The sequence below is a fragment of the Lepisosteus platostomus genome, chromosome 10 (assembly GCF_059453375.1).
Source record: "Lepisosteus platostomus isolate fLepPlt1 chromosome 10, fLepPlt1.hap1, whole genome shotgun sequence".
NCBI classification, from domain to species: Eukaryota; Metazoa; Chordata; class Actinopteri; order Semionotiformes; family Lepisosteidae; genus Lepisosteus; species Lepisosteus platostomus.
This window is the reverse complement of record NC_142620.1, coordinates 43835362-43861109: the sequence shown is the minus strand read 5'-3', so window position 1 is coordinate 43861109 and position 25748 is coordinate 43835362. Positions and strand designations below refer to the sequence as shown.

The 25748-nt window shown below is 38.1% G+C and overlaps 1 protein-coding gene across 9 annotated transcripts in view; it reads right to left on the bottom strand.

Annotated features, from left to right (window-relative positions):
- Positions 1 to 25748, bottom strand: part of LOC148653757 (diacylglycerol kinase eta) — an 84802-nt gene that overhangs the window by 32833 nt on the left and 26221 nt on the right. For 8 of the 9 annotated variants that reach the window (XM_088649099.1, XM_088649100.1, XM_088649105.1 and 5 more), the window contains 5 exons: positions 2439 to 2549; positions 1592 to 1672; positions 1380 to 1484; positions 639 to 771; positions 35 to 141 (listed from right to left, as the gene is read on the bottom strand). In XM_088649099.1, the coding sequence (XP_088505225.1) occupies positions 35 to 141; positions 639 to 771; positions 1380 to 1484; positions 1592 to 1672; positions 2439 to 2549 (537 nt within the window). Of the gene's footprint in view, positions 1 to 34; positions 142 to 638; positions 772 to 1379; positions 1485 to 1591; positions 1673 to 2438; positions 2550 to 14335; positions 14463 to 25748 lie in introns of those variants that run through there. The other variant, XM_088649108.1, reaches the window with a different exon arrangement.

The following is a 25748-nucleotide window of genomic DNA, read 5'->3' as shown; positions in this document are numbered from 1 at the left end:
TCATACCTTTACTGAAAGGCCTGTGTTTACTTACCCCATCCTCATCTTCAATAATATCATTGCCTATGGAGGCTAATGTGGTCCATTTACAGTTGTTCGTTGATCTAACTGCACAGCGTTTGTGGGCTTTGAATTTACACACTGGAGGCAAACAAAAAGAAGAAATTAGGCTAGTAACCATAGATGTTGCAAATTACACATTATAAAAAAACAAATAGACACTCAATCTTAGAAATTCTACTCAATTCTATTAAGAAAAGTCATAAAGTCAAGACAAATGTAAAATAGAAAGATGAAATATCTGATTTTCAATAGTTCTCCTAACAGTATTGTAATCTGCTGGTGGTTATGATTTAATGCAATGGCAATATTCTCATTCTCAAAAATAATCTCACCAATGTGTAAGTTAACATGTTTCCCCTCAGCATTATGAGTTCTGTAACTGAATACATTTCTGCTTGTGATTTGCTTTGTTGACCTTTGTAGCCTTTCTGACCTATGGTATGCCAACATGATAATTGGAGAAACGGTGAGATAGTGGAAACGAGCGCAGCAGTGTTTGTGTGTTTGAGTCAAATAGCTCACTACATGTTGTGATGTTGGATGCCGTGTCAACTGGTCCATGGAGGAGAGAATACCTTCACAGGACAGTCCATGTGAAGTGACCCCTGAGAGGGCATCCCGACACACGTTGCAGAAGGTGGGCCGGGCGTGGGAGCAGGCGTACCAGTTGTGCATCCCAGAGAAGTGCTCCATGTTGAACTGGCTGGCCTGTGGAGAAAACATGTCTGTGTTAGTTGAGTAAGATGGCTCCTTGCCCTAATGTCGGTTGACCACAACCTGTCTGCACAGAATGTTCCCTCTATGGTTTATTATTGCACTTTATGATTCTTTACAGATTTTACCCAGCTATAACAGTCATTAATATGCACTTCACAGAAGTATAAGTGATATGACAGTCTTGAAGGAGAAAACGATTCCTCTCTCCACCCGTTGTTTCTTTTCCAAATATTCAAGTAAAATATTCTGACTTTTCTTTAGTCAAATATCCCAGTGGTCCTTCAGTTTCTGTTTTAAAACTCGACAATTTTATAATTCAATTCAATCCAAGGATGAGATTCATAATCAGTGCTTGTGTGCTGTTATTTACTGGACTTTTTAATGAAAAAAGAGATAACAATAATACAAAGACAGATTTACAAAAGTATTGTAGATCACTATGTATCTTTATATGAAAAAGTGTTTGACCTTCAAGTGAAAGTTCTTGGCAAGGGTCGTTCTCTTTCCTAATCCATTCTTCCTTTTCACTGAGACTCCTTCCCAGTTGAGTTCAGCCCTTAACATGCCCGATATCACAGAAATACAGTGATTTGTCTCACCTCGTAACTTTCCCACTTCTGCACAGATTTAAGAGCACCAATCCAGTCCTCCATTTCCTTTCTGTTTTCAGCACATAGGATCAGCTTTCGAAATGGGGTGATTACCTGTCAGAGGGATGAAGATAAATAAATGAGAGACCTGGAGGCCTATAGACGCTCATTACTAAAATAGACTAGGATAGCGCTATTTCGAATCTATATTGTTTACGTACCGTGAAGCTGTTATTAATGTTCTTTGTACTTGTTTCTGCAACGCTGGCATCTGACAGGTCAACTTCATCAAATATTAGAGACTGAAATAAGAGCAAAATGATAAAGAAAGAGTGATTAATATAGTATCCATTTATCACAGGCCTGAGACAATAGGCAAGTGTAAATTATATTTCTCTAAGAAGATCATACACCATTTCATTGAGTCTAATGATGTCTAGGAATGTCTTCAATGAACCATTGCAGTACAGTAGTTCATATATACAGGGTCCCTCATAACTATTCTTCCATCAACATCCTTTTAGGAACAGGTGTAGATTTGGAGAAAGTAGAATGAAAGAAGCATTAAAAAGTTTTGTTATATATACAAACACTAATAAACTAATAAAAGAAAGAGGATACACACTTAAAGGGTAAATCAAAGAGTAAAAAAGTAAAAAACTATATTATTGCTTCCAAAGGTTATTTATTCCCACAACTAAAATTTCAGAGAGTAGCCATTCAGGATATTTAATTTATTTGAATTGAGAACTGGTTAATTGATAGAAAAAGTACAGACAAGCTTCAATTGTTGTGACATAATTAGTGGAGTTCCACAGGGATCTGTATTAGGATTACTCGTTTGACTAAAAGTGAAGATCCAAATTGTGGTAGTTACTAAATTTTTCCCAACAAAATAAAATAAAGGCGTTGAATTACCTTCTCTTATTTATAAATCTTCTCATATTTTTACCATACTGTATATATCAGACTTTTTATAAATACAATGGCAAAAAATATTTTGTACATATAACAAAATTATATTTAATTAATCATTTCAGGAAATTAGAGAAATACCTAAATCAGTACCTTTGAATCTTTGGCATAATAGAGAGTTCTTCCTCTCAGTTTGAAATATCTCTTCTTCCATCTCTGGAAGGAACTGGTTTGTTTCAGCAGCAGTCCTTCTTTGACACTTTTCTGGAATGTGACAGAAGAGAGAGGGTTTTAGTTCTCATACAAATCAGCCCTATTGATATCTCATAACAAACAATATCTTCTTATATGCTATAATGCTCTTCAGATTGTACTCTAAATATGTATTAAATACTCTAAAACATCACAGAACAGAAGACTTATAGATTTTTGGAAAAAAAAATCATACTGTATTCTTAATAGAATTGTGCAGCATAAATACTGCCCTGTCTCTCTCACACCTGAAGAAGGCTCCACGGCCGAAACGTTGTGTTCTCTTTCTTCTTTTTTTCAGCATGGAATAAACCTATTACTTGTTCCTTTGCAGCCTACGCATGCTGACGCAGCTACCCACCTAAAATTATATTTGTCATTTACAATAAATTTTAAGTCACATTATTTTACTGTATATGTTTTATAAAGGCTCCTCTGGCACGGATTACACTTGCAATCCTATGCGTTTCTGGCACATCTGAGGAATCTTTTCTTCAGGCTGTATTGCTCTAGGTCCTTCACACTCTTTGGTTTCTGTTTGTGAACAGCCTTCTTGAGTTTGAACCACAAATCTTGATTTGAACGAAGTCTGAAAAATGAAATGGCCAGTCAAAAATGTTTATTTTGTCTGCAGGTAACCATTCACTTGCTGGTTGGGATGTATGCTTTGGACCATTGTTATTCTGGAATGTCCATTTTCAGCACAGCTTGAGCTTGTTGGAAGAGGGAACCAGGTGTGTGGACCAGAATTAATGATTTCCCTTATCAAGTTCAAGTTCAAGTTTATTGTCATTATACTCATATACAGGTATATGGTATAATGAATGCTATTTAGCTACTGTAGCTCTCAGATGATAAGTAGTACAAAAAAACAACAATACAATTGTATAATAAAAGAAAGACAGAGACAACAGGTAATGTGCTAAACAACATCAGATGTGCAAAAACATGCATCAACAGAATGAAATAAAAGGATAGAAATTATGGGGAGTGAGCTTTTTGACATGTAAGGCAGAGGTACATTTCAATGTGTGTTTGAGTTTTTGGTAAGAAAGAAGGCACTGTGAGGTTCAGATCATAGGTGAGAGGTGAGGTGAGAGTGAGAGAGGCTGGGAGTTTAATAGTTTGATAGTGCGGGGGTAAAAAAGCAAAACAACCCAAAACATAGACCTCTGCTTTATTTCACGGTGGTTTTCCAACATCAGCTTCACTTGTTTTATGTCAAATACTAATGAGCGTGACCAATAAGCTCAATATAATTTTATCTAACCATAAGATATGGTTCCCATCGGCATTCAGGTATATTTTAGTTTGGCAAAATTCGAGGCATCTGCTAATGAGCTATTCACTGCCAGAAAATATTTCTTCCTTGAAACCCAGCCACAACTTTGAATGGTAGTTTTTGACACTTTGATGCTGAAGATGTCAGTGTGTATTGGAGATCTCCAACTGTTGTCTTCGAATTTATGGCTGCCTCTCAAACACCTTGTCTCACAGCCTGTGCCCTTTTCCTTGCCAGGTAGTCACTGTACCAGCCACCTTACATTTATTTAAATTAATGAAAATAAATGTTCCTTTAAGCTAAGTGCAAATGATTGGATTGAGAATTAGTTATTATGTAGAAAAAAGAGGATACAGAAAAACATTTAATTATTAATAATAATTGGTGTATTACCACAGGGATCCAACTACTACTCTTTTTAATTAATATCAATGATCTAGATTCCAAAACAGTTGACTTGTCAAGTTTGCATATGCTACCAAATTAGGAGGATTAGCAAACACCATAGAAGTAGCAAATGAAATTAAAAATTTTTAGATAGAAATCACGATTGTGCAAACATCTGAGAGATGATGTTTAAAGTAGACAAAGACTGATTACTGGATGCAGGTAAAACAAACATTACAAATTCAAAGTGGTAAATACTGAAGAGGCCACTTACAAAAAAGACTCGGCTGTTTATGTCGATGCATCATTTACATCTTCTAGACAATATGGGGAAACAAATAAAAAGGCAACAAACCAAATGCTGGTATATATACTGTAGTTGGGACCGAATTTAAATCAATAGATGTAATATGAAAAATGTATGCACTAATAAGGTCTTGTCTAGAATATTGTGTACAAAGTTATAGAAAGGAAATTGCTACTCTGGACTCTTCTGGATGGTAATTCATAGCTATTGTATGTGAACTGTAATTACTAGTAACAGTAAGTTTCATTGTGAAAAAAATACATATTACACCAAAATGAGATATGCATGGCATGAAGATGTTTCAATAGAATTCAGTATGAAAACAGACTGGATGGCACAGTGATATAGTAGTTAACATTGCTATCTCGTAGTGCTTGTAGTGACCCAGGGCTCAATTCCTGGGGTGCTATCTGCATGAAGTTTGTATGTTCTGCCTGTGTTCACGTGGGTTTTCACCAGGTATTCTGGTTTCCTCCCACAGTCCAAAGACATGCAGTACTGATAGGTAAACTGGCCTCTGGGAAAACTGGCCCTGGTGTGAGTGTGCATCTTTGTCTCTATGTGTGGCCTGTGATGAAATGGCTTCCTGTCCAGGGTGTATCCTGCCTCGTGCCCGTTGATGGTCAGGATTGCTCCCCTGTGACCATGAATTTGAAGAAGTGGTTGAAAATGGATAGATGGATAAAATATGATGATGTCCCATTCTTAAAATGTGAAGGGAATGTTCATGGATCAAAGTTGCAGTCTATACTGTACTGTATATGCCTTTCTTGGTCAGTTAATTCTCACTCCACTTCTGTGTGTTTTTCTGATGTTTAGGTAGCTTGCTTAAAAAATATTCAGCTTTTTGTTGAAAGAAGTAGTCATCAGAACACAGAGGGAATCATATCAGTTGTGTCATCCTGGGTTTTCCTAAAGCTCTCACTCTGGTGTAGCATGGGTAATATAAACAGTCAAGTGTCGGAGCACTGTGAACCCATTCGAATACAAATAAATCGGGATACAGACTGTGGGAAACTCATAGCTCAGACAGGCATGTTGAATCCATGGGTAAATTTCTAAAGCAACCCTCAGTGTTTAAAGCATTCACCTACAGTACATTCACCTACATGTGGGTGGCCATCTGATTGTGTGTCAGTAACACTTTCATGAGATATTGTTCTGTGTCAAAAAAGTGTCTTCTTCTTGACCGGCTTTTCTGAGCACTGAGTTTCTTTACTCTCTCCAAGTACTGTAGGTAGGTCTATACTTGAGCAACACTGGCCTATATGTCCAGAACGTAACTTAATTTTTGTGGGGTTAAGAGAACATGGTGCCCATGGCTCTGTCACGACCTGTCTCCATATGATTTATATCTTTACCACCAGGGTAGGTGACTGCCTAGGGCCCCGATGCTACCAAGGAGCCCCCTCAATGTGCAACACAACATTTTTTTTAATCAGCACATTCAGCTGTGAGCCAAAAATTCCTTCCATGGCTCTTTGTGTTGTTGTTGTACTATTCTCAGCTGTTAAAGTTTGTTAAAATGATATTAGTCGTGAATATAAGTGCAGCAGTTTATTTTACCGTCAATGTAGTAAATGACTTAAATGAGTACATTATTGCGATTTCAGTTGCTACTTCACTGAACGGTGTTTTTTTTTCAAATTGTGTAAAGTATGTACATATTGCTTAATAGTTAAAAATTAAAATCCTGTAGTTGCACCTGGTAACCAAATGTTGCACACTGTCCTCCAAAGGGACTTACCCATTGAATGCTGAGAAGAGGACAGGCTTCATTCATTAAAGCTTCAGAGTTACAGATTCATGTAACTAGTGAATAGTAGACAAGCCACATTTTCTAGCTAGACATGTAGACTACTTTAGGTGTTTTACTAAAAGTTAACAGATTCACATTTCACATTATTACTTTCAATGTAAAAATACGTTATCTTTGTCAAATGTGTGCCTCCTGTTTGCAAGCTACTTATTACAATGGTCTGCAAATGTGGTTAATAAATGTTATATAAGTTATATAATTCATGTATTTAATTATTCTAAATAGTAAAATAAGTTAGGGGTGGGAGCTGATAAATCGTGATCTGGAGGGGTCCCCAAAAAGCTAGGGCCGGCCATCGACGATGAATACCATCGAGACTACCATCGATGATGGTGAGGGGAGGTGGTGTTGTCTTCATCTGTTCTTGTTTGGTTCTGTTTTTGAGGACTTTAATGGAAAAAGGCCTTTGCAAAACACTCTGCTTACAGAGTGAAGAGTGGTGGGGTGATGGGTGAGGCCTACAGAGTCTGCTGTCCTTCAAACTGTTCTGCTTTTGGGGACTTCTAGCTCACAACTGATAAAAACACTTTGGTTTTTGATTATTATGGCAAAATACAGGCGGTTTTTTGTGCAAATATCACTACATTCTTCAAGTCCTGTGTCAAAACAAAGTCTCTTTCATAACCATTGGTGAAGAAATAACATTTGGCATGGTGAAAGACACAAGCTTACAAAAAGCTTGAAAGACAAAGGTTACAAGCTCGTGTTGTGATTATGGTTTGTTGTGGGCAAATCTTAATGCTTAAAAGGTTTTCAGGACAGACTTTCTCTGTTTGCTCACAGCCTGTAGATCTTCCGGCTATGATGAAAGCATTATGGTGGTGTGAGGTGAACTGCCATTTTCAGCATGCACTTCTGCAAATGGATTATAACAGGCTGCAGGCAAAAACACAGGCTTGCTGTGGCTCATATTTTATAAAGCCGCGTTTTATTTTTAGCTACATTTTTTTTCCCTTAAACAACAGGGCAATTTATTTTCACCAAGTCAAGAAAGATAACAAGAGAAGCACTTAAAGAGTGGAGACACAGACCCCATGCTGTCACAGTAATAGTGTGTTAGGTCCTGTCACGAGGAAGGCATTTCTCAATGCCAAGAAGGGAGAACAAGCTGTAAAACAAATTTAACAGTGTTTACCACCTGTGTTACTTTCCTATTTTTAAGTTAGAAACAGCTCAGCATAACTGTCTAGTTATAGCACATTCTTATTTCCATGTCTCCAGGCACTGTCATTAAACTGCAGAAAGGAGCTGGAAGCTCGTGGCAAGCCACACTTTGCAAACTCCAAAAATGGATTTCAATCATTTCAGGAAAAAGTTCCTGGAGGGGATTTAATCTGGCAGACATAAAGCCAAGAGAGAGGTGACAAAAAGATTTAATTAAATTTAACTGTATGTACTTATAGAAATGTAACATGCTCATGCAGTATACACTATTTATCCATCTGAGGGTTATGGGCAACACTTCCCTCACCCTCACATACAGTAAGCCAGTATATCGCAGGACTACAAAGAAAGGGCCACTTTAGGACTGCCAATCAAACACTGAGGGACAATCCACTCAAACATGTGGAGAACATGCAAACTCCATAGAGACAAACACCCCAGTCTGCAATCAAACCCAGGGCCCAAGGGCTGAGAGACAGCAGCAACAATTCTCAAGTTAGCACTCTGTCCTGATTTATTTGTCCTGCTCTCAATGATGCTGCTAGCTTTCTCATAACGATTTCTAGATCTACAGTACACTTTTGTATTTACCTTTGTCAGTCTCACTGCTCAAAGTAAAAAAGCTCAAATAAATTACTCTGTGATAAAAAAATACTCTTTCTGTGCTGTACATTACTTCTGTCAGGAATGATATTCCCTCTTGTTTATCCAGTTTTAAAAAGAAATTCTGAGAACCATGGCATGACTTGTTAAAATACCAAATGCACAGTGAAGGGAGACAAACTAAGGTCAGTTCTCAGAGTTATATAAAAGTGAGAAAAGCAAAACATGAAAAACCAGATGACGCATTTATCTTAAATATTTAAGGAAAGCTGATAGATTTTACTTAGAATTTAAAATATATAGAATAAACTTTTTTTTCCACCAGAGTAATGTTCTTTCATCATGTTTTTCCATACCGTAAATGAGCAATAGGCATGCTTATTAAGCTCAAGTAATCTTAGGGCAGCACTGTGCTAGAAAACGCACTGCAGTACTCAGGGTGGCACAATGTGACGAATGAACCTCAAGCTGCTGTCACACTGAACACCTATAGGAGAAGCTGACCTGCATCCTGGCTTCTCGTCAAGGCTGTATTAACACTGTAAGACACTTCCTGATTCTGTGACTCATGCTATCCACCCTGCAGTGCTTTTTTTTTTGCTATTTTTATGAGGCACATGGAATACATTTGAAGGAACGCTCAGTGAATTTTAAACTGAGCCAAAGACAGGGTACCTTTTTATCCTGATGGTCTGACACTGAGATAAACTGTTTTCTGTGCTCTAATTGCAGACCTTGACAGTCCTCACACAGAGCAAGCAATGAAACCAAAGCCCAAGGAATTCTCCTTAATAATAGATTGCTGCCTCTGTCCCTGCAAAGGGTCTGTTGTAGTGGGCATTCAAAGAAACAGGGAAATTATAACAGAGATCTGGTAAAACATATGTATCATACATATGCACTGAGCAACAGCCAGAAATTCTAGTCTGCTGAGCCAAATGTATTGGCATATACACAATATATCAGTGCTGGTTAGCTATATAAACATCACTTCTGGACTGTTTGGGCTTTCTGCTGCCTCTGCTTCTCTTAGGAGCAGTCATAGCTTTGTGTATCATCATTAGATTGCTGCTGAAACACAGAGTGGGGGCTGCAGTTAGTCACTTTCGTTAGCTATGATGTTAATTTCAACATGCACTCAGTTCAACACATGGCTGTGCAGTAATCAATTTTTACCTACAACATGGAAACTGCTTGGAAAGTTTGGGGTAAATTCTGGATTGTACATAAGGATTGTTGTGTATAAATGATTAAAAAAAGAATAGAGTGGGGTGTAGAGTATGATTTCATCTTAAGTGATAGCAATAGAATATGATTCTGTAAAAAACATATCAACATATACTGTATATTTATATAAATAATATGTAGGAGTATATACATATATGGAGTATATAAATGCTTCAGTGCTAAAGGACCAAAACTAAACTACTAAATAGCACATTCACAATGAAAAAGTTAAGATCTCGGTGTAAGAAAAGAAATCTCACTAAAATCAGCTGTTATTCACAAGCTAGTTTGCTCAGGCTATAAATGATTTTACATCAGAGCAAAGACAACATCTCCTGTTATAATGCCACTACATAGTCTTTAATGAGGCTAGAAATTGCTGACAACCTGCTGCTGTACTGCAATTTAAATAATTGAAGAAATAACTAAACAACCACATTACAGGACAGAGGAAGAGGCAATTAAATGCTACAACAGTATGCAGTGTGCCCGAGCTTGGACCTAATTTTAAACCAGAATCTAATAACACAGGGCTCTATTCAGGCAGATTTTAATACAATTATAACATAAACTGTAGTTATGTATCAGAAGTTACACTACAGAAATAACCAACAATATTGTTTGTTTTCCATTCCCACACAACCCCCAACTTGTGCTGTCAATTTACTGTTGGTTATTTTGTGTTATGAAGCCAATATATTGCAAGCCGTGCCATGTGTCAGGTGCATGGCTTGTTTTTCTATGAATTCTGTGGTTTCTATAAATAGAATGAGGTTTAATTGCAACAAAAATACAGCAATTGGTTTCTCTCAGAACTCAATTTAGGTCAGGGTCAAAACTGAGAACACAAGCACTTTTCAATGTACCTAAAGCTTTTGATGTCCCATTAATTATGTTCACTGTTCCAAATTCCCATTTTATCCCAAGATTCCAATGTGTTTTGCATTCAGGAGGGACTCTTCATCCTCCAGTGAAGTACAGCTCTGCTTGGATGATACTGCACCAGCACACAGACCCACTGCATAGCAGATCAGATGAAGAAGTGAGAAATGTACTACCAATGAACCAAATGTACCAATTCTGAAGAAAAACTAGTAGTCTGTGTCCGATTGAATGTGAACAATAAATTATAGGATGATTTGGATCATGCCCAGAGACACATATAATAAATAAGACAATTGTAGGTACTCACATTCTAAGATAACTATCCTAATAAATTAATTTTATAGGGGAAAAGAGAGAAAACGAAATACATAAATGCAAACGTAAATTGGAATATTAAATATTCCAGCTGTTCAATCTACAAAATAATAACTAAAAATAACTCATCATACCATAAGTGCCAGTGTTTATTAAAAAAGACTGCAAATGGAAGCGATATAAGGGGAGCACAGTGAATAGTATTGGTGCCTCACAGCACCTGGGCCCTGGGTTCAATTCCTGACCTGGGGTGTTGTCTGCATGGAGTTTGCGTGTTCATTTCCTCTGGGTGCTTTGGTTGCCTCCCACTGACATACTGGTAGGTTAATTGGCTTCTGGGAAAACTGGCCCTGATGTGAGTGTGTGCATGATTGTGTTCGCTCTGTGGTGGACCAGCATCCAGTCCAGAGTGCAGCAGTTAGAAAATGATGGGTGGATGGAATTAAAAATGATTTATGAAAAACAACTCATGATTGTAGATACTGAGATGGCTACCAGGTATATTATGTTATGTATGATGAAGACGTGTGTACGGTCCATCGCATATCCCTGGAACCCCAGACAGCATCACTTTGGCTGCTGACTGGAGGTAATGTCAAATACAGTACCATGCACAAACAAGCAGGAGCAACACAATTATCTCACAATGTCTTTTCTCTCAAGCATTCAGGAGCATTTTATATGAATCTTAGTGAGTTAGGTTAAATCACTTAACTTAAAGCAGACTTTGTGTGAATGAAACAGAGCCATGGTATGAGAGGATAATGAAGGGAAACAAATGCTTGAAACAGAACAGAAGTATCCCAAGATCAGGTCAACAAAAAAACTATATATTCCAAATGGTTCCACAAATAAATTAGAAAAGGCGAACAAGGGAAAAGAAACAATTTCATTAAAAGGATTAAAAAAACAGGATCTTGTTAAGGGAACGGAGTACAATGAATCACAAGCACAAAAAATGATATTAGAAAAGGATAGGATGTAATATTGCCATGGAAGCTAAATAACAGTAATCTAATATGCATCCGAGACAATTCAGGGAAACATCTAGACAATGAAAGGCTAATGTACTAAAATAGCATTTCACTCAGGTTTCACTTAGGAAGAAATCATCAACATGCCTCAGGCAGCGGAAGGATGAAATTTTCTACTCAATGGTATTAATGTAGAAGAGGCAGAAGTATATTGGGTCCTAGAAGCTTTCAAGATTAATAAATCTCTGGGGCCCAGTGACATTTTACCAGTTAAATGAAAGGAAACAATAATTTATTCATAAGCTATTGACACAACTCTTCCAGCAGTTGCTCAAGACAGGAAAAGAACCCAGGCACTGGACTGGATGTAGTACCCATCCATAAAAAGAGTGACAACACGGAACCAATTAATTATAGCCTAAAAAGCCATTCTTCTATTACATGTTAGAATTCAGACACAATTATTATGGATGAATCTAAAGTAAAGGAGGACCTATATGGTAATAGAACCTAGGCAATAGTCAACATAGAGGTCTTGCTTAACTAACTTGTTTGAACAAGCAACAATAGTAATGATCGCACAGAAAGCACATGATCCGGTCTATAAAGACTTTCGAAAGGCTTTTAATAATGTTCTCAAATTACAGGCAGTAGGCATTTTGGGAAATGTATGTTTGGATTGTTTAATAAATTGAAAATAAGGGATAAGGGATGATAAGGGATGAATGCTCAAATTAGGGTGATGTAATTAGCAAAATATCACAGGGATCTGCATTAGGACCTCATCATTTATACTATATCTAAGATTCAAGACTGAACACCTGTTTCATGCAGAAAAGTATGACATTGAGGCTAAAAAAGCAAACTATAAATGCAAAATAAAGACCTTGGCATATTCTTCCAAAACAAAACAGAGTAAATTGCTTTTCCTGAATGCTTTAATTCAATTCACAGAACCAAGAATAAGGTATGACTATGTCTTAGTGGCTGTATGAGAATTTAGTTTTATTGAATACGCAATCTGTTCTGAAAACTCAACAGATGTTCTCAGAACTCACCCTCTACAGCTTGTATTTACTATAGATGTTATCTTGTCATTGTTAAGGCTGCCTTAATATGAAGCTCAGATTCTAGTGCTTCAGGTGCAACCTTCTATGAATTACTGCAAAGAAATAGGTATCCAGAACTGTATAACCTTACTCCAGATAGTTAAAAAAGTGAATTTCCAAGCAATACTGTAAGTGAATTTCATCCAGGATTGTAAACGCTTGGCACAAAACACTGAGGTAGTTAAAAAATTTGGATTGGAAGAAAGGAGGTAATTGTTTTCATGAAAGCTGCTGTCTATCTTTCTTATTCTGTAATGTGTGTATTGTGTCTATTGGGTGAGTTGTGGCTCTGTGGCTAAGGATCTGCACCTGTGGCTTTAAAGTTGCAGGTTCAAATCCTGTGGCTGGCAGAAGAATCCTACTCTGCTGAGCCCCTGAGCAAGACCCTTAACCCCAGCTGCTCTGGGGGCGCTGTATAAATGGCTGACCCTGTGCTCTGACCCCAAGCTTCTCTCCCTGTCTGTGTGTCTCATGGAGAGCAAGCTGGGGTATGCGAAAAGATGAATTCTTAATGCAAGAGATTGTAAATGGCTAATAAAGTGATTTTATCTTATTGCACATTTTGTACACCAAATATAAGTAACTGTAAAGGATTTCTCTTGAATCTCAGCGAAGAGATTCCTTGTAGCTGTTTAAAACAATCTACTGTATGTCTGGACCTGAACGACGTATTTCAGTCAGTCAGGGCTCTGTTTCATTGATGATGTGCAAAGCAGAAAAGAGGGACAAGACAACATTGTACTGCAGTAAGTATGACATGGTAGAGGAGAGTGATGAGAATCATGTTACAAGTACAGTATAATCAAGACATCAGGCTTTCAGTGCTCTGGGTAGGCACTGTGGCCAGGCAACACCTCAAACTTTGCTCTGGGCAGTGATATATTGGATGTCGAATTGCACAGTGTACTATACTGCACCGCAATATACATTTCAGTGCAGTAGGTCTGTCCTGTCACACTTCCAAGCTTAGAGGCTTCTATTTAAAACCAGCAGAGCACAAAGTGTATGAGTAATGTAGGACTAAATGCACTAAAATAAGATGAAGATAGCAGTGCACCACAGTACTGCTTTACAGTCTATCTACTCATAAAATAATAAAACATTCAAACAGCTGTCTTTCCTGATTATAGGTGCAAACTCTAACCAAAGAGGCTCAACAGCCTGCAAGAAAAGGAAGACTGTAGAGAAAATTCAAGAAGTGTCAGCTAATCCTGAGGCTTACTGGCCCACATAAATTCTCAGTCCTGAGAGCTCCAGAAATGTAGTCTCTTTCAAAAATATGAAAGCCGGTTTCTGGAAAACGTCAATGCCTAGAAAGCCTCTCAGTCCCCAACTGATTTAGATCCTATAACGGTTAAACTGTCTGATGCAATGTTCTGTTTTAATGGACAGATGTGAGAGTTCAGGCTTCCAAAGATGCTGTCTTGTAATGTACCTCCTGTCAAGAGCTGTGACATGACTGAGCCACAGATAAGATTACCTGAGCAAATACTGAGATAATTGAAATAATTAAGAGCTTTCGAGAAACTGAAATCAGAAAAGCTTACAGCTGAAGCAGGAGGCATCTGCTCTGAAAACGTTCCCTTTCATTAAAGGTAAATAAATCAGCGGCAGTTAGCAGATTAATCTGTCCCATCCCCACAGGAGCCACCACTGCAAACAGTTCAATCTCAAGACCACAGAGATATCAGCAGAGTAAAAATAAAGAGCCAAAGGGTGTCCAAACCTGTCTGTTTCTGAGTGGATCCTGTTTGCTCATTTTCCTCTGTCTCATTTTGCCCCCCTCTGTCACTGATTGTGAAAGGGAAGGGGGGAGAGGGAAGCTGCTGGGTGTAAAGTTCAGAGGCATGATAGAGCTGTGAATAAGACCTGGGATGCTCTTACTTACTGCACGGGGGAGCCCACAGGTGTGTGGGACACACCCACCTGAGAATCCCCCAGCCAATTGGGTGAAATATGCAAAGGAGCTGCTTTCTCCAGGATCAAGAGCCACTCCCACCAGTCCCACCCAATACAGCCACCCAGGTAAGGAGCTGAGAGACTATACAGAGCAGGTCAGTGTTAAAAATAGAATTACATTATGGTGTTGGGTAACCTGCTGAGCAAGATGATAACTGAAACAGGAACAAACACTAAACCTGGTCGAATTACGTGACAGGCTTTAACAATAGAGAGATTTTGCCGCATGGTTTTTGTAAGAATAAATGCAGGGCTATTTTTGGAATGGTCCTAAAGCTACAGATGACAGGCTTGTACTTTCTGGAAAATGTAGGCGTCAGCTTGAGGAAGCAGGATGGTGCATGTTCATTTATTTATTTAAACAAAGGCACGGCCAGCTCTCACTCCCAGTGATACCAGCCAGGATTTGGCCTTCTGTGCAAACCATCCCAAATACATCAAATCTGTAAACCAGGCACTTTTTAAGGTACAAGTAATGGGTTTATTCCATGCTGAAAAAAAATAAGAAAGAAAACACAACGTTTCGGCCGTAGAGCCTTCTTCAGGTGTGAGCACCTCACACCTCACACCTGAAGAAGGCTCTACGGCCGAAACATTGTTTTCTTTCTTCTTTTTTTCAGCATGGAATAAACCTATTACTTGTTCCTTTGCAGCCTACGCATGCTGACGCAGCTACCCACCTGAACTACTTTTTAAGGTAGATTGCAGGCTGAATATCCAAAGGATTTTCCATCTTACTCTTTTTTTAAAAGAAATCTCAATCTTCTAATTCCACAAAATCAATATACCATTTGGACGAACTAGGAGGCGATTAAATTAACATAATGAAAGATGAACTTGACACTTAACATCTGCTTTTCTAATTGGGAAAGACAGATGCCAATATATTGACACATGCGTTTGGAAACCTGCATCTTGAGCACTGGTCTGGGAAGAGAAGGTGAAACAGTTCAGGCTGTGATGTGGGAGGAGTGACCTGCCCAAATGCAATAGATACAGTAAGTCATTTTGTTTTCTCAAACATACAGCTCAAAGTCCAGTACATTAAATCAGGTCTATGCACTGCATCCATAAATATTCCTCATGTAAGACATTTTGCTTATCAGATGGAAAGAGGTGTCGATAAAATCATACTGTCACACTGGATTCTTGTCTTCCTGTCCCCTGTTTGCAAATTCCATCATCATTCTAATAATTGCTTGGCTACCAGGCACATTTTTAGTCCAAAACTGAGTCCCTGACCACGTGCCTTGAACACATACACCTTATTATGTACCATCGAACATACCCATCACTGCTAAAGAAAAAATGTGTCATTCAGGAAAACAATCATCTTTTACGCTATGCTTGGTATGTGGGAGGTAAATGAAGTTCATCTGTGAAAAGGAAAAAACTTGTATTTACGCCTCTTCGTGACCATCGGTGACAAAGACGTGCTGGGCTGTAAGAATTTTAAATTCTGTCCTTGATGTGAATTCTCATTTCTCTTAGGATTGTGCTTGGAGAGTCCAGAGAGAAAGGTGACTATTTTCTGTTTGCAGATAATGAGCCACAAGGGATAGATAAGCCCACAGCTCATCAGAGGATTAATCCTGTCCCAGAGATGACAGGAGCTCTATCAATCAATCAATCAATTAAAGTTTACTGCAGCAGTAGTTGCTGGCAATGAAATGTCTTTTCTACAGGCTCACGGGGGGGATACAAATCACAAAATTAAAGTTACAAAATAAGGTTACATACAGTACTGCAAGAATAGATAATAGTGCAAGAGAAATTGAATAAAATAGACTCAGACAAAACTCAATATAAATAGAGCTGCTATGTGTCCAGGGTGTATGCAATACATTATGTCCAAGTAGTGAAGTATGTCGAATACAATGAAAACTGTATGTCCATGTAGCCATTACGGATGATTTGCTGAAGGAACTGCAGCTTGGCTGTCTAGCTAGCTAATCTTCGTAGAACTCAAAAGATAAGACGTGCCAGGGGGGTATGGTGAAAAACAGCTAGAGAAATCAATATGTTATTTACAGCTGGGCTCAGTCCACAAATTTGCACAACTCTTAGAGGTAAAATCCAAATGGATTTAGCTGACGAGAGAGTTGGGTTCTGCTCTGTTTGGATTCAGTTTTGTCAATGCTTCAAGTCTAACCAGAAAGCTCCTAAATGAGGCTGACCGTACCAGATCAACTGTTGGAGAATATTAGGATAATATATACGAAAGAAGATAAAAGTAATTTTTCTTACAATGCATTTAAGGTTTATTTTCTTGCATTATATTACATTTTCTTGCCTTGTGATATATCCATCACTTCACTATGTCAATAACAAAGAATTTATTTTTTAAAGGCAATGGTTTTCCATATGAAGTCAGCCATGCACTGGAAGTCAATTCTGAAAATAGACAACATTGCCTAAAGAAGCATATTCTACTGTTGTTGCATTCATGACATGTTGTTACATTAATGACTTCTTCACAAATCTCCAAAAAGGTTCAATTTGACAAACATTAGATGGCCCTCACTTGAACAAAAAGCCATTAGAAAGATACAAGGTTAAGGGATGGGTTTGGTGGCTCTGGCAACTGATGAGGAAATTTAAATAAAAGCTTAAGTGGGAACACAGTACCGAATATGCCCACTAGAGGGAAGCACTTGAGGCCAGCTGGTCCTGTGAATGGGTGCTGCAGTCATTTGTATTTGTCAGCTCTCTTGGAGCCAGCTCTCTGCCCTCTGATCCCTCTGTTCAAGTATAACTCTTCCATGGCAGACACACGTGCTTCTCTGCAGCAGAGTGATCAGCTCAGACCCAGAACTCTACTGCTGCTTCACTGGATCTGCATATCTGGACAGCTACATTTACACAGTTTGAATTACTACAGGATATCAAACAAGATACAGTAAGATCACTTTATTAGCCGTATACTGTACAATTTGGTATTTTTGCATACCCCGGCTTGCTCTCCATGAGACACACAGACACTCAGGGGCATTTATATGGCCGCCCCTGGAGCAGCTGGGGTTAAGGGCCTTGCTCAGGGGCCCAACGGAGTAAAATTCCTCTGCCGGCCGGCGGCACAGATCCATAGCCACAGTGCCACCACTCCTGCTCCACTCTAGACTGACCTTTTGATTGAAATAGGCTGCATTTAAGAATCTGATTTACGTATTGGGTACTGCTTGTTTCTCTTTGTGTATCAGTTTAACACAATCTTTAAAAAAGAACAGATACAGTAGCTGCCCTTCAGATTCATTCAATCCAGTTGACCATTTGTGGTTTGAACTAAAGAACACGGTCATGAGGACATAGAGCAATTCGGCCTGGAGGAATGGTCAAACAAAATTCCCCCTCAGAACAGCCAATGTTGAAAATATAATACCTTTGTTACATTGCACTATTGTTGACTAGTATTACTGTTGCTAATATAATATAATTCAAGGTATTCATTTCTTCTTATGTAAAACCACTTTCGATTTATAAAGGACTCCCATTTATCAGAAGGCAGCACTTCACTCTTCAGTCTCGAGTATTAGAAATATTTGTTGGAAAAGAAAACCCATAAGTGAACCTATTCTTAAGATAGCCACACAGGTGTTCCAGACATGTTCAGATGGGATTTGGGCTACTTGAGAATCATTGGTGCCAATAGCAAAGGAAAGCGAGACTACTAGTAGAAGTTTTCAGGTAAAGAACCACCAGAAGCAGTCAGCAGTGCACCTTTTTCAGAGATTTCTCCAGGGCTTCTGTGAACAGGAGATATAGCCACTGTTGTAGTTTGCCATAAGTCTGTGTGGGTTGCTATGGCAACAGCCAAAGTTGCAGTTCAGGAGTCCAACTGGGCTGAAGGCTGATACTCAGAGGTCGTGTCTGAGTGCATCAGCTATGGCTCTTGCAAAGGTGCTTCGTGCTGCACTAAGAAAGCCAGTGCCCTTCAGAACAGAAACTGTTGTCCAGCAGACCTCAGACAGGACTATGATGCAGAGAGGCGCATTGTGACCAGTCTGCTCTTGGCCTGTGTACCAGTACACCAGTACTCCACTACTGTACCTTATCCAAGGGGCTTTCCTAAATTCTGACCTCAGGCCACAATCTTTTAAATGTCATTTTCTGTGGGTTATATGTTTGTGTGTGTATTACTTCCCAAAAAAAGCATTGTTACTGCTGTTTTTCAGTCTGTGAAGCAGACATGACATTTAATATACTGTATATAAGAGCAAGTACAGATTCAAGGACAGTCAATACCTCCACTTTTTTAATGCGTTTGTTTCTTGCAAAACTGTGGGCACTTGTTATAAATGGTGAGGCTATTCAAAATATTAATGCTATCTACATACTGTACTTCCCACTATTTGTAGTTCGTTGTTACTAATAGTACTGTAGTTTTCATATTGGATAAGTTAAGAATTTGTGTCAGTGACAATCTGTTTTCTCATTTGTAATTTTTGCAGCTCACTCTCTAGTCTGCCCTGTAACAAGGCTGTTACAACAAAGCAGCTTTTTAAACCAGACTACAGGGATTCTTCTGTTTTTTTTTTAAACTAACCATATTTTGAAATGCGGGGGTGGGCGACACCCAGAAAACCACTTCCTTTCCAAAATAGCTCTGCAATGTATTAATAGAAATTAAAAAGAAAAAAAAAGCAACAGCTTTCTTGCTAGAAAAAACCCCCCGATGATATAGATGATGTGACAGATTAATTAGTGTTTTTTATCAGTCCTTTACGAAGGGTTTAGCCATGGAAATATGCTGCTGTCGTTATCAGCTCAATCAAAGAGCTAAAATAAGCAGTAAGGTTATATGCATAGGCTATATGAATGAAAATACAGCCCAGGCATATTGAAGTACAGTTATGGTTCTTCTTTTAAACCTTCAGTAAGATACAGCAGCTTGCATTGGCCAGCTGATTGCTTTCATCATACTGTTCCAATCTGTCTTTTGTAATCGTCTGTGATTAAAGCATGGAGCAGAGTACATGTCCTACAGTACCTTCAGCCTCCAGTGCAGGTTTCATCGCTGACTTCACTATGCAGTTTAATGCAGTTAGCGATCAAGGTTTTCTTGTATTTTCACTTGATCGTCCCCTTTGTATTTCTCTCATACCGAAAGAAACTACTGTAGAACAGCTCATTTCAGCACATTCTCAATGCTATGCACTTCCTGTGATATGTTCTTCAGATGAAAATGTGTACCTTGGGCACCTGCTGTACTTTTTCTTTATTATGAAGTGTGGGGGTCTGGGCTTTTCGAGGCCACTTCTAAACAAATGACCTGAGCTGAAAGAGACTGTTTGTCAAAAGACAGATTTTTCATAACTGGAAAACTGACAAAATATTTTGACCCTAAACCTACGAACTTAATCATAGTGTACTTAGGTTATGACTGTGCTAGAATGCATAAGCTTCGCTTATTCTACAAACAAGAAAAGCATAGACAAACCATCCTTCCTCAAAATTAAAACAGGCACTGTCTTTGTGCATGCCCTTTGAGTTGTAATAAATATTCCCCAAAACAGCATAAAAACTACATTTCAGGTATTATGAAAACATTGACAGCCCGGCACAAACAGCAGCAGAGTACAGGAACTATAGCGACTCATGACTTTAAAAGAATATGATGGAAAAACACTTTAGTCTAGAAAGTGATTGGGATGAAATCTTTCAATTATAAAACCAGCACTAGATAAACATTCATTTTAAGGATCTGTCTGAGTTCTTGTAGCTTTGAGCTAGATTTTATCTAGCCTTGTTTATATGCTTTCTGTTTGGTGTTCCATTCTATTATATTAATAAACACTAAAACAATTTAGAAGCAGTCAGCAGGGGTCATGAACATTTAACTGCAGCTCAGACACTGCTGTATCCCTGCAGTTGTGATTGAAAGTGACAGATTTTATATCTTCCCACAGATTAAGGCTGCTTCTGCAAAAAAAAAAAATATTTCCATGTGATTACATGCTGGTAACCTCATTTTTACAGCCACTACCTGTCAGTGGGGACTGTGGAGCTATCTTGGTTCCAGTGCTCCCCCCCGAAAAAGGAATAATTAATAAGCAGGGAAAAACAATGCTCTTGAACAAAAATCTGTGTAAATAAGAAAAGAATAGGTCTTTCGTTTAGTACTGTAGTTCAACAATGCATTCATCCCCCATGATCTCTGATACTGCATCAACAGAATAACAAAAGGTACAGTACAGCAAATTAGATGAGATCAGGAATGCTATTGAACCTGGTCATCAATAGCTTGAACAGGAGTTAATTTAATTTCTCTGGTTGGGGACACGTTTCCAGAGAATACCCATCAGAGACACCCAGAGAGCAGAGACCGTATATATGAAACATAATCGCTACAGCTTTTTTTTTCTTTCCTTACCAAGGCTGCAACCCTGAATCATCACGATCTCTAGAGATTAAAGAGCTGAAGTCATGTCTTTACAGCTCATCGGCAAAAGACAATTCCCATTGAATGCCCCACTACAATATTGGACAACAGATACCAATGTCATCTGATACTATTCAATCCATTTTATTTATGGAGTGTACAGTGTGTGCTAATGCTGAAAATCTTTGAGGAGAACAGAACTTTCATTTTTAAATTTCATTTAAGAAGCAAAACCCCTGAAACAAATATATTGAATTAAACAGAAAAAAAAAAACAGGCTTAAAATTATTTAAAATTAGCCAACATGACACAATCAAAACCCAGAGAAATCACAGAGCTTTGAGAAGTTAAAGAAACCGAACAGACATTTTATGTCTCTAAAGCAGGGTTTGTCTTAGAAAAGCAATAAATAAAAGGATGGGGGCACACAACTCCTCAGCTGGATCTGGGGGAATTCCTTGCACTTCCTTAAGAAACAGACGGGATTCTTGCTGCGTTGTTTTATTTTTGTTTCTATGGTGACATTTATGGTGGCACGGTGGTGCAGTAGTTCGCATCGCTGCCTCGCAGCACTAGGGCCCTGTGTTCAGTGCCTGGAGTGCTATCAGCCTGGAGATTGTATGTCCTCCCTGTGTTCACCTGGGTTTCCTCCCACAGGCCAAAGACATGCTGTCAGGTTAAGTGGTGTCTGAAAACAAATGGCCCTGCTGTGAGTGTGTGCATGTTGGTATCTGTGTCAGTCTGCCCTGCGAGGGACTGGTGTTATGTTCAGGGTATTTTGCCACATTGGGCTCTTGGCTTGCTAGAATAGGCTCTGGCTTTCCTGTGACCCTGTCTTGAATAAAGTGATGAAAAAAAGGATGGATGGAGATAATAAATAATTGCTTCCAACGGAAAAGGAAATCACAAGCTATGGGTAATGTTCACTAATCCAGAGAAGAAACCTAAGGTCGAAGCTGCCTTCTAGTTTTGCAAACCATCCCATTGAATATCTTAGGATGCTCAATGCTTTACAGTTCTCTGTTTTTGAGTGCTTTGTGATCACACCTGTTGAGAAACACTGTTGTAAATAGTACATCACTTATTGCTTCCACAGTCATTAACCTCTTATACAAGATTGATTTGTCAAACAAGCAGCAGAATCAATAGTACCAGTAGACTAGCCACAAAATTCAAAATACATGTATCATTCAAGGCAACATGGAAAATGTCCCTTTCAATGCAAGCATCCAGACCCTGCATAAAATATTTGCATGAAGATACTCATGCTGCTATTAATATAGTCAGCATTGTTCCTGAAATTCACAAAATGCTTAAACCATACTAACAGGTTTATATTTGTAAACATATCAAACAAATCAATATTCTATCTTGCAGATATGCTATGCTTTTTATCTTGCAGAGCAAGGAGTTTTACTCATAAATAAATCTGTGATAATCAATGTCATAGCTTCCCAAAAAGATGTTCTAAGCTACAGTACATGCTTCTGTATAAAACAACAGTGACTGGTGTCAAGTACATTTTAAATTGAGAGAAAAGTATTTAAAGTAAAATATTCAAATAGTCAAGTCTAAGTATTCACTTATACAATCACCAGATGTCTGGTTGTTCCTAAATCAGAGCCAGGACCTAATGAACAGATACAATACTATATTTTTAAAGTGGAAACAGAAAATGGCAGCAACTACCAAATTTACTAGATTTTTAACGAGGGAAAGTTCTGTGATCTTATTCAAGGGAGTCAAAAGTGTTTTCCAGAGGGCTGTCCTATTGCCTCCCATCAATCACCTGATCAAAAGAATTACTGTATTCAATAGAAGACTTTAACAGTACCTTTCCAAATCTTAGGACATTCCTAAGGGAGCTGTAACCTTAGCTGAGCTGACTTACAGTATAATCAGCTGTAAAAGATAAGAAATTCTAAAATCTCCCCACTTCATATAGTTCCTGAAAGTTGTTGTGGTTCATTCCACATTAAGCTTAATTAACCTAATAACATGCTCAATTGCAAACACATTGCAGGTTTTCACAGCCAACAAATTGAGTACTGTGCTCGATTCCAGTTATGGCATATCTAAATTATTTGGAGTCTCCAGTTAATTTAACAGTTGGACCAATTAAAAACTTAAAAGCTTAGGGGAAACAAAAGCCAAAAGACACTCTAACACTCTAGTGTGAACCCTCCATGATTTAGAGCAAACATTAATTGCTCACCTCCTTAATAGACTTGTATAGGAGCTCCCTCATGCATTCCAAAATCTGCTTACTAGTCTCTTAACACCTTTGACAGCGAGACTAACAGTGCCATCAGAGCACAGTCTGATTAATAATCCTCTTTGCCTCCATCTGTGAGCAGCCTCTCTGTCCTGGCTGGAGTGCAGCAGCATGTGTATCTCACAAGCCAGTGATTCACAGCCGCGTGCCCAGAATTTTGACAAGGCCTCTCCTTGGCTGAGAAGGACAGGGTGTGACAGCTTCAGCAGTGTAACTTGAAAGGAACTCTTCCCTGAAGTGTGTTACTTGAAGCAAATGCCGTGTTTACTAGTTTAACATTTAAGGAGGAGGCCATTTCCTCCATCACGGGCACGCGGTCTTCTCTTTTACAGTATAGTTCTACAGTACTTAATATTTTCTACTTCATGAAGAGGGGATTTTCAACATGTGTATGTTGGCTCAGATGCATCGCTCATTTGGTGAGGTGCTTGGAACCGGATAAAAATGTGCTGACAGTGATCTTTCTTGCAAAAGCCAACCTGCAATGCAGAAATTGTGCTAAACTGCTTCGGTGCATGAAAAAGATCCATGCAAAGTCATGGCCATCAGTGTAGTCCTTCGGTCCCAATATACTGAAAATTATTTGAAGTTGTTATTCTGTAATTTTTTTCAAATTGTACGCACTTCTCAGGATTACATTTCAAACAAACATGTTGCTTTTTTGATGTGGTAACCAGAATTGAGCTTGATGAAGTGGTGGCTTGTCTTAAGCTTTGGTTTTGCTTGCAAGCTTCTTGCTAAAATAACTGTTGGTAATACTTTGCATTTAACTTAGAGCTATGGCTGACAGCGTTAGAACTCTGATAGGGACCAATGTGACCAGCACACTGTTACTTAATTTATAGTAAGAGACACAATTGTTAAACGTCACAAATTGAACAGTCAGGGACTCCTTTATTTGCATTTCCTGGATAATTAGAAGCAATCGCCTCTTGCTGGTCTTAAATAACAGCCTTGTAAAGATGTTTTAATGAAACCATCAATTGTGATTCAGGACAGAGTTGCTTACAGGAGAAACTGAACCTGTTTCTTGTCTTTTTATTAGATTGCTACAACTGGTAGCTTCAGCAGGCAAAGTGATCAAGGTGCCAGCTTCTGATGAACACTATTTCATCCAAATTCTGTGACCAGTTTTGATAATTATAAAAAGGGGTGCAGTACTTTCTTAACTTTCCATAACACTGATCATTGCAGAACTGAGAGAGGTGATAAACAATAGGTACTTCCCTTGCTAAATGGATAACCACACTTTACGACTTTCTCATGGACATTTACGAATGTGTATTTCACATAATCTGATTTGCACACTTTATGAACAGATTATAGAATGCAGAGATTTTACAGAGTACTGTAGCACTTTCTTTATGTTGATCCATTGCTGCAGATTTAAAACTGTTTTGTTAAATTATCTTTAATAGACATTTTAATTTCTAAATATGATTGAAACTGATGGCAGGTATTTTATGTTCAGTACAAGTATTGTTTGCCTGTTTAACTCACAAATCCCCATATTGTTATAAAGTATTTAATTTAAATGAAACAATAGGAAAATGTTAGTAATCTCTTTTGCTTAATGTTAATAAACAAAACACACATTTTTATTACTGTATTTGGTGGTAAATAATATACAGTATATACAGTATATTATGATATACAATGGATTAAAATGATATTCTGAAACAAAAGATTTGTTCAAGAACATTACAGCATTCAAAAAGTAATGAACTTTTTAAAATGTAATTCTGGAAAATCAAATAAAAATAGCTGAGTTTTTGTTTTCTACAACAACAAAAAACTTTCTTTTCTTCAGCATTTAGACTTTCATTTTGTCTTTGAGCAGCACACTCCAAACACTGAAGTCAAAGTCAGACTGGTAGATGTTCACAGAACCTTTAGCTGTCTAATTAACAAGAGATACCGGTCATCCAAGTATCCCAATACTTCAAAATAAAGAGATTCATTTGACCCAAGAGGGTAGAACAGTATTGACTTTATTAAAAATAAAATTCTTTAAGTTTATTCCTATCTGTCATGTTTCTCTAAGAAAAGTTTATTATTGGAGTTCATAATGCAAATCCCAGTCAAGACTTGACCCAATAAACTTGAAGATCACTTGATTTTTTCAATTTTTTATACCACTATAAGAACTTAAACCACTGACCCAGTTCTTATCACTACATATTCAGTTAGTCCATTCAGACAAAATACATGAATAAGCACAGAGCTTTCTTATTCTTATGAGTACTGCACAAAAGTAGACACTGAACATGAAAAGTGGACAGACTTGTGCCACAGAGTTTGTTTGATTTGTGCCTGATTAGAAGATGAAAGAAAAGAGAGTGAAAAGAAGGACAGGATAATTACGCTCAAGTGGGTCAGATACAGTAATAAGAAACCTTGTAAATCACATAATGGAAATTTGAGCTGTTTGTTCATATTCACAGAAACCACAGTGACATCACCCAGGTCAGATGCTCCCTTATCTGACAGAAACAGCTAAAGTATGAAACGCAAACAAAAATTAAA